This window comes from Alosa sapidissima, chromosome 10 (genome assembly GCF_018492685.1).
Source record: "Alosa sapidissima isolate fAloSap1 chromosome 10, fAloSap1.pri, whole genome shotgun sequence".
Taxonomy (NCBI): domain Eukaryota; kingdom Metazoa; phylum Chordata; class Actinopteri; order Clupeiformes; family Clupeidae; genus Alosa; species Alosa sapidissima.
In genome coordinates this window covers 17,152,028-17,162,027 of record NC_055966.1, presented here as the reverse complement: position 1 = coordinate 17,162,027, position 10,000 = coordinate 17,152,028, and the positions used below count along the sequence as shown (strand labels likewise).

At 45.0% G+C, this 10,000-nt stretch overlaps 1 protein-coding gene across 9 annotated transcripts in view; it reads left to right on the top strand.

Moving 5' to 3' along the window:
• The window catches only part of ptprub (protein tyrosine phosphatase receptor type Ub), a 223,636-nt gene that overhangs the window by 54,070 nt on the left and 159,566 nt on the right, over positions 1-10,000 (top strand). For all 9 annotated transcript variants that reach the window (XM_042107080.1, XM_042107078.1, XM_042107079.1 and 6 more), the window contains exon 2: positions 9,666-9,794. In XM_042107080.1, the coding sequence (XP_041963014.1) occupies positions 9,666-9,794 (129 nt within the window). The remainder of the gene's footprint in view (positions 1-9,665; positions 9,795-10,000) is intronic.

Sequence of the window (10,000 nt, the reverse complement as noted above, 5' to 3'; positions counted from 1 at the left end):
TGCGAAGGGTCTGACCACGACACACACTGTTGCAGCTCGCTTGCTGATGGTGACTGAGTTGCATCTCTAGCACTTGTGTACTTAGCAGAGCATTTGAAAGCTCATTCACACACACGAGGGCAGAGGATGCAAGGTGCCAGGATTGGGCAAGAGCTTGAACCTGAGACCCTCTGGTTGCCAAGCAACTCCTCTACCAGCTGAGCTACTGTCGCCACCCTGAGTGTAAGTGAGCTCTAAGAGTCAGTTGAGATGCGACTGCATGAGCCAGTAGCTGCTAGCAGTAGCAGAGTTTACACTACGCTTTCATCCAGATCACCTTTACGCTGCGCTTTCATCCAGATCACCTTTAAAGTACGCTTTCATCCAGATCACCTTTACGCTGCGCTTTCATCCAGATCACCTTTACGCTGCGCTTTCATCCAGATCACCTTTACGCTTTCATCCAGATCACCTTTACATTGCGCTTTCATCCAGATCAACTTTAAACTACGCTTTTATCCAGATCACTTTTACACTGCGCTTTCATCCAGATCACCTTTAAAGTACACTTTCATCCAGATCACCTTTACACTACGCTTTCATCCAGATCACCTTTACACTGCGCTTTCATCCAGATCACCTTTAAAGTACGCTTTCATCCAGATCACCTTTACACTACGCTTTCATCCAGATCACCTTTAAAGTACGCTTTCATCCAGATCACCTTTACACTACGCGTTCATCCAGATCACCTTTACACTACGCGTTCATCCAGATCACCTTTACGCTTTTATCCAGATCACCTTTACACTACGCTTTCATCCAGATCACCTTTAAACTACGCTTTCATCCAGATCACCTTTACACTACGCTTTCATCCAGATCACCTTTACATTTTAAGCTCTCCTTCATTTGCCCACCTTGTCTACTGTTTATTCCTCTCAGTTCTTTAAAAAAAAACTTTAATTCGTCCTGGAGAATGCAAGTAGGCAAGGCGCCAGGTGTTCCAAGATGAAGGGAGGGAGAGAAAAAGAGAGAGAGCAATAGAATGTGTGTGTGTATGTGTGTTGATGTCTATCACTTCTTGTTAATTAAGCTAATTGTGTGGTGCCTGTTAAAACAGTGCCTCCTGCTCGCCTTTCAGCTTTATGCTCCTCTCTTCAGTGTGAAGGGAAGGTGCCCTGAAATGCAATTGAAAATGGATGATATTCAAGGACGGTGGAGGAGGCAACTGTTCACGAAGAGTCTTTTACAGCAATGAAAGCAGCAAAATTTAAACACAAGGCAGTAGTGGTGTGAATCTCTCATGTAAAAGACGATACGATTCACATAGATACATGGGCACGATTCGATACAAGAAAAGATACATGCTCATAAAAAACGATTCAGTACGATTCGATGCGATGTGATTCGATGCGGTTTGATGCAGTTGAAGAATGGAAAGCATTCTGAAAGATTTTTTATCATTTGCTTAAGGTGCACATTCATTTTGTATTATCAATTATCATGGTCATGTCAATTAGGCAAAAAAATATGATTATCTAAACTGAGGTTTGTATCATATACTGTATTGAAATGAAAAAAGAATAGTCTACATTTCAGTCAAACACAGCAGCCAAATACAACATAAAAATACATTTTTATAGATTTTATAGAGTTATATCTGATTGTTTTCAAGGAGCTGTAGCCTATTGTTGAGGTAAGACAATACCGAAATAAAATAAAACAGTGCTTAAGACAATCTTGGCCTTTTCTCAGATAGCCTACAAAAACAAAATAGGCCTAGCCTACATATAAATGAACTGGGCCTATTTTGTTCCAAGTCTGAGTGAATATGAACAAAATAATAATAATTTGTGCATCGTTTTAGCAGCAAGGGCAAAATTATTCTTTAACATTAAGGAAATCCCTTCATCAAACGTAAGGTTACTCTACAGACTATCGTTGCCGTTTAGGAATGCTATAGTAAGTGTTTAATTTCGCGCTGGATTTTGAAAAACAAAAGAGTAAAAACTGTCAAAGAAACGACCAAGTGCGAGTTGTCATGTGCTTAAGTAGATGTATGGGTAATGAAGTCCTTTGACAACTTTGGGCAATGAGTGTAGCCCAAAACGAACTTCATTACCCGTGTAATCCGTGCCACGCTGCTTGCAACGTAAATAGTCTGAGCGAGCAGAAAAGGTGAACCGATTTGTAACAAGTAAATTGATATAACGACCGATTCATTTCAGTTTTATTCCGATACGGGGCTTAACATATCGATGTAGTCGTATCTTACACGTTAAAAACGGATACCGATATGTATTGGTTAATCTTTACACCCCTATAAGGCAGCCAGACATAACAAGAGTTACCACAGAGGGATACAACAAAAGAGTCTGTGTGTGTATGTGGTGGTCTTTGTGTGTGTACTACTAATGTATTTGTGTGTGTGTGTGTGTGTGTGTGTGTGTGTGCTTGCATGGGTTCTTTGTGTGCAGGGTTTATCTGCTCACTCTTGGAGAGTTTTTTTTTGTCTTTCTCAGTTCCAATGAAAAACAAAAACAAACAAACAAAAAAAAAACAATAGTGATGATTAATGGGAAGAAAGCCGACTGAAACAGGAGATGGATAAATGGGGTGTTTCTGTCTGGATTGGTTATATCAGCAAAGGTACTGTTCCATGTATAGCCCAGAATACTGCTGAGATGCAACGTGAGATTCCCTTCATAGCTCAGGATTAGCTGCAGTTTTGCCTCTGTTTCTCAAATCTGTGCCTTTGCTCGACTAAAAACAGAGCTCAAACCTGTTTTTTCGAAGAAAGGTAATGAATTGGTGTGGTCCACGCGACAGGTGACATTGGATGTGTATCGTGACAGAGAGCTTTACAAAGGATAGGTGACAGACCATTTGTATGAATTTGGCGTCTTTCATTTGCACAGCGTCGTGGAACTTCTACAGGAACTGAAATTGGACTGAGTTGCCACTGCAGCATGCATCACCATCATGTTCCATTACCCTTTTCCCTAGTTTGTTTGTGTTTGTTAGTTTGTGTGTGTGTGCATGTGCATGCGTGTGCATGTGTGTGTGTGTGTGTGTGTGTGTAGCAGTGAGCTGTTTTTTTCTAAAGATAGTACACTTGTCAGGCACTGATGCATTTGTTTGCATTCCTGACAAATGAGTTACAGTGGAGGAGTGGGAGTATTTGAAAGGGTGTGTGGAGAGGGCCACTCTCAAGACAATGCGAGAGAGAGAGTTCATGGACAGAGAGCATAGCTGAATAACCTATATGTGTTCTTTTTTAAAAAAGGTTGAAAAAAGAAGTGCTCTTGTGTACTCTCTCTCTCTCTCTCTCTCTCTCTCTGTGTGTGTGTGTGTGTGTTGGTGTGCATGTGTGTGTGTGTGTGTGTGTGTGTGTGTAGCTCTGTGATTGTTGCGGGACATATCCTGCTCAGCAGTGCATTGGCTGTGATTGTGTGCACTGGTTCATTTTGGGCAGAATGTCCCAGAGTGCTTTGCTGGCCTGACATTCAGGCGTTAATCATGCAGACAGGGGAAATGCCCTTGTCCTGCTTATTTCCCCGGAGGCTAAGTGGCGACGGCAGGATCTGGTAAATGGCATGAATTACCTGCACTACTCATGGCCAATCTTCCCTTAGAAAGAAAGCCATTGGAGTAACAAAGAATTGGTTTGCACAGTACAAGAGCCGTGGTTGAACAGTGTATGGGGAGACTTTAAGTCATACCTTCAGATATTTCTTTTTTTTTTTTATTTTGTCGGACTGGTTGGCCTCTATTTACCACTTTCTTTCTTTCTTTCTTTCTTTCTTTCTTTCTTTCTTTCTTTCTTTCTTTCCTTCTCTCTGTTTTATTCATGTAGCCTGCTGTCTTTTAGCTTTTCAGCCTGTGAGAGGGCCAACTCTTCCTCCTTAAACAAGTTGATCCCTGCGTTGGTGGCGCGGTGGTGAGATTGCTGTGCGGTGCGCTTTCCATCGTACCCGCCTGAGCATAGCGGCCGTCTGAGCACTACATATGTAGATAGAGAGGATTAGCGGGGCTTGGCTAACAATGCAGCCATAAGCCCCTTGGAGCTGGCCATGTACTCAATTAAACGGCAAGGCGGAGAGGACAACAAACACTGTAGCGGGCAGAAGAGGCAAGAGCAAAAAAAAACATCTCATTTGGGTGGCATTTGAATAATAACTCTCACAAGCTGGCCTTTTTTAAAGGAAGAAACCAGTGTTTTGTTTAAAGTAGGACACGTCTATGGATCCCCAGGCCAACTTGCGCTAACCTGGGGATGCTGTTAAACAAATTGCAGCCCCCCCGCCCCGCCCTCCTCCTCCCTGCTATTCTTTATCCCCATTGCTGTGGCTTTGCAGACAGAGACAATTCATCCTTTTGATCCTCTGACAATTTCCTATTTATTTCCACCTGCCTGTATCCATGGCCTTCTCAGTGCCTCAGAGGACCTGCAAATACAGCAGTACAGTACACACACTACCCCCTCTCTCATACTCTCTCTCTTTCTGTCTCTCTTTTTCTCACGCTCTCTTTTTCTCTCTCTCTCTCATTCTCACACTCTTTCTCTCTCTCTCATTCTCACACTCTTTCTGTTTCTCTCTCACTCTCTCTCTGTCTTCCCATCTCGCCTCCATCTCTCTGTTCTCTCAGCATCCACTCCAGTGGCTTACCGCGCTGGCTTCAACCCAGATTTCACTTTCTGATTTACTGCCTGTCAGGGAGTTCAGTTTTTTTTTCCGACCTTCCTCCTTCTTCCTGCTTGCTTTTCTTCTTTTATCTGCTCGGTGTGCTTTTGTGTGTGTTTATTTGTTTACTGCTCTGTGGTGAGCAGATCTCCACTTCAGAGGGTTTCGGGAGCGGGTCTTCTCGACCTCAGAGTCTCCTGCTGAATGGCTGTGGCTCCTTCTGTGCCATTGTAGGATGGGATGGAAGGAGCTGAGGCCCCCTGGGTCAAGGAGGACTAAATTGTTCGTTAAGTCATCCAAGCTTTGACAATTGTAAGGAGGCCGTGCCGATGATCTTTTAGTTCATGTGAAACATTTAAAAGTGACCAAGAAATAGCATCAGTATCATACAATCAATCAATTTACTATTTATGGTGCAGTATCACCATGCAATATGGTTTCAATCAACACACTTTACACAGTAAAAATAAAAATAAAATACATAATGTTACAGAATCTTACACATAGTCCCTGTGGGCTATTCTGTCTTGGGTAGATTTAATGACAGGTGTGATTGAGTCTCATCAGTGTACAGTAGCAATGGAAGCTACTGTAATAGCATGCTTTCTTGTTAACAGCACCTGAGAGCAGGCAGCTGTGTAGGCCCAAAGGCCACACTGAGACTCCAGGGAGAGAGCATAAGCATGTGCTGAGGCTGGGAAAGGAGTCTGCTGGATAATCAGTGTGTCAGTATTCCTGAGTGTGCTGGAAATGGCACTGTCACACCTACTCTGTGTGTCTGTCACAGGCTCAGTCAGAGGTGCAATGGTGACTGGCAGGTTTGGCATCTTTTGAGAAGGAAATGTCTTTCCTGCTCCAAGATTATAATTGTTGTTTTAGGGGAGGTAGCATGTATTCATTGTCTGCTGTAAGGTAGGGTGCCTAGCCTACGGGTTCGTTTTTAAACATCCAGACGGCACATTTGCTTTTAAAATTCAGTTCCCTGCTTTTAACATGCTGTCATGAAATCATTTAATGCAGCATCTCATCACTAAAGCCAATCAATTCCAAAATATGACTCTAGCACTAGTTTTATGCAATTACCCAGCAGCAGAGAAATATAAGCTCATGTGTTATAAACTGTTACACAGAGATGTGGAAGAGTAGTTTAGCTCAGAGCTCTCTCTCTCTCTTGCTCTCTCTCTCTCACTCTCTCTCTCTCCCTCCCTCTGTGACCCGTGTTGTGCTGTGGTTGAATGAGCTGCAGCGTGTTTACTGTGCCAGCTCTGCTGTTGGACGTGCGGCCCCTTCAGCGTCCCGAGTTGCTGCTCATCCATTCTCCTCCATTTTAAAATGGATGTTATTACACCCGCACCCTCAGCACACCACTTGTTTACATTAATGAACAAGGATGATGCGTGAACGCACACAACAAGCTGCCCCCTCTCCTCTCTCTCTCTCTCCTCCCTCTCTCCAGCCAGGGGGCTTTTAACCTTGGCACCGTCTCAAGCCTGGCGCTAGCTTATTTATTTATTAATTTATGCTCAGCGGCTTGCTGCGATTGTGCCAAATAATAATGTAATTACCAGCTGGAGAGACTCTGGGTGGCTCTGACATGGGGGCCATGATTCGTCCAGGCAGGCGATGATCGGTACGCGCGCAGGCATCGTTGCTGCCCCCCCCCCCCAAGCTCTGCCCAGGAACCAGCGTGAGAGGAGGAGAGGAGAAGGATGGAGGAGAGGGGAGGGGAGGGAGGAGAGGACTGGAGAAAGACTGGCTAAAGAAAAGGAGGGGTGTGGAGAGAGGAGAGTAGACAAGATCAGAGTTTGAGGGAAAAGAGGGAGAAGGGAGTGGATATCACTTTCTGTGCTCTCTCCAAGGCTTGCTCCCTCAAGTTTCTTTCTTTGTATATCTGTGTACAGCTCTGTTCCCAACTGTGCTTTTCTTTCCCTTTACAATTCTTTCTCTTTCCATCCACTATAACTCCCTCTCTCTCCCTCTCTCTTTCTCTTTCTTTGTCGCCTCTGTGTAGACTCCACAGGGAGGAGGCTCTTAGCTCTATCATCAGTCCTGAAGAAAGAGAAACAGAGCCAGGGGGCTTCTTTTTTGTCTGCTGCCATCTTTCTCTTCCTTCCTTCCTTCCTCCACCCCCCCCCCCTCTCTTTCGCTTCTCTATCCGTTATACTGTATATCCCTACGCCACTCAATTACCCCCTCTAACCTATGGCAACTGAGATGCACAGCAACGGCTTTGCAACAGTCGCGAGTCAAGCATCGTGAGAGGAATGTAAGAGAGATGGTTTCTCTCTCAGTGCATGTAGATATCAGGGTATGCCATATCAGCTATTACTTCTGGAGGCTGGACTCTGCGTATGAGCTGCAGTGGGCTTGCGGGGATCAGTGTCTGTTTTGACTTCTTGTCTGATGATTTGTTGGTTTGTTTGTTTTTTTATTCTCGTATTGTCTCATTTGGAATAGGCAGCATTTGTGTGTACGTCAAAGAGTCAGAGGAGCTTGAGAGAGAGAGAGAGAGAGAGAGATGAAGATTTAATCTTGAATGCATATGTATTTGCCATGTACTGTATTCCAAGCATTCTCTATGTAAAGTATGTTTAAATGTTCTGCTTCGGCAATACAAAAATATTTGTCGTGCTAATAAAGCTCACTTGAATTGAATTGAATTGAATTGAATAGAATTGAGAGAGAGAGAGGAGAAAAGGAAGAAGAGATAGAGAAAGAGGGAGAATGGAAAAATGGAAAAGGGATATACAGTATAGAGAGAGAGACAAAAACATACATATATGTAAGGGATAATGTATAGAACGCCGGTCATTACTGGGAAAATAAGTACCGACAGGGCGAACCGGACTTGTTCCGCCCTGAAGGGACTTATTTTCACAGTAATGACCTGCGTTCTATACATTATCCCGCTTATTATACTGCTACTTTCCAAAACGAAATAATAAACTCCCCACGATATGACTTTAGCCTACATAACCTAGCCTATTTGTTACCGTTCATCGTGGCATTTGCTGAGAAACAAATAGTTCGCAACAACACACGCTGCTGAACTTGAATCAAACATTCTTTAGAACACAGCTGATCAACCGTCTGCTTTCACGTTTGAATGAAGTTCCAGTCCTTGCGTAGTGATATGAAAGACGTATCAGAAGCACAAAACCCATTGACAGCGGTAATTATATGTTTGCAGCGGTAATTACGTAAGGGACGTAATTACAGCGGTAATTACGTCATTGTCGGGAGATAGGTCCCGACAGGGCGTACCGGACCCCGACGCGCAATCCCATTCAAGTCAATGGAGCGTTCTACTAGCATTGTGAATAGCCGTATAATATATATATATATATATATATATATATAAACATATATACATATAGAGAGGGAGATAGAGAGAGACAAATGAAATCTTTTCCTTGCATAACATTACATAACAGGAGAGAGCAAGAGAAAACAACAGAAATAGCAAGATAGTGAACAGCTCTACAGCTTCAGTGAGAGATAGACCCTTTCACTTTGGGTTGACTTCCCTTGCTGACGGCTTCCCAATTACCCCTGCCTCCCGTGACCCTCTGAGGCTGTGTGGCGCTCGGCTGACAGCGCACCCTGCCAGCCTGGTGGCTGCACCACCCGGCACACACCCACTCGCTGGACGAGCCCCTAATGACGCACTCATTCACAGGGGTCACCTTTGGTGGAGCGGGCATGGCTATGTGCCCCTTGGCTCAGCGCGCAGGCGGGCGGTTGGTGGGGGTTGGCTTGGCATGTGGCGAGCACAGGGAGGCCCCGGGGCCTCTTAATTGTCCCACCTGCGGGGCTGTGTGGCCCGGTGGCAGCAGCTGCAGCAGCAGCAGCGGGCAACGCGTTGGCACTGAGTGGGCACGGTGCCAGGCCCACGGGGCCACCCGAGCCCAGCTTATTAAACATGATTTGGGGGAATTAGCCCCTGGCTGGGGCAGGAGGGACTGAGCTGTGATGCAGCAGGATAATAAAGCCCGTCTCCTGGGGGTCTCACATACCTACTTTATTTGAGTCCCGCTGCGTTTGTACAATGAGCACTGTGACTGCCCCTTTGTCTCTCTCTCCCTCTCTCTATCTCTCTCACTCTATCTCTATTTCTTCCCCTGGGGATCAATAAAGTATCTATCTATCTATCTATCTATCTATCTATCTATCTATCTATCTATTTCTCTCTCTGTGAGCATGTGTGTGTGTGTGTCTGTGTGTGTGTCTGTGTGTGGTGATGTGATGTTTTATCTATGGCAAGTACAGTATGTATCCATTGTATGTGTGCATTAAAGAGTGCTTTGTTTGCACAGACGTTAAAGAAGGCCTGGGCTGTTTTGTATATTCAGAGATTGTCTATTACGTGTGTGTGTGTGTGTGTGTGTGTATGTATTTGAATGATGTTTTGTGCAGCATGTGTCTGTATGTCTGTGTATGGAGTGTGTCTTATTATGTGGGAATAGTAAGACAGACGACATGTTGTTTGGCTGTTATTAATCGCAGTAGAGGGAAGGCAGGCAGGCTGGGTATGTCGGGGGAATGGATGTGTCCGGGTGTGTAGCCCGGTGGCGTTGGCTTCCTACTCCAGTAATGAGAGGGAGATCAGTCGGGGAGATTGGGCAGAAAAATAAGCCCCAAACCAGAGCCAAGGTTTTTTGGGGGAAAAAACAACCTTGGGGGGGTGCCCACCTGTTCCACCGGCTGCAGCCAGAGCCTCAACTGCTCAGGGTGCAAACATTGCCTTGTGTCTGGCGGTAAAAGACCCAGGAGTTTTCGTTTCATCGAAAAACGGAATAGTTGTTCAGTTCCACCTGATTGAACTATACAGTTTCCGCAGTAGGAGGAAGAAAACAAAAAGAACATATTAAACCCTCCCTGATTCACACGTGGGGTGCTCAAGCAAATTGGAAATACTTGATGTAGACTGCAAAAAAATGAAATGTTGATCTGTGAATGTAAATAAAATATCGCTCTCTTTCTCCCTCTCTCCATCAGCTGGGTGCACGTTTGATGAGGGCTCAGACCCCAGCCTGTGTGAGTACAGTCAGGGGGACGATGATGACTTTGACTGGCAGCTCTTCAGAAGCCAAGGCACCTCACATGCGTCCACGGACCTCATCCGAGGTGAGGCCCTATCTGCGCTGTGTGTGTGTATGTGTGTGTGTGTGTGTGTGTGTGTGTGTGTGCGAGTCTGTGTGTGTGACACAAGGCATCTCTTTAGTCCCCACTCCTGCATTGGTTCCTTCAGCAGGTCCGTGTGTGTGTGTGTGTGTGTGTGTGTGTGTGTGTGTGTGTGTGTGTGTGTGTGTGTGTGTGTGTGTGTGTGTGTG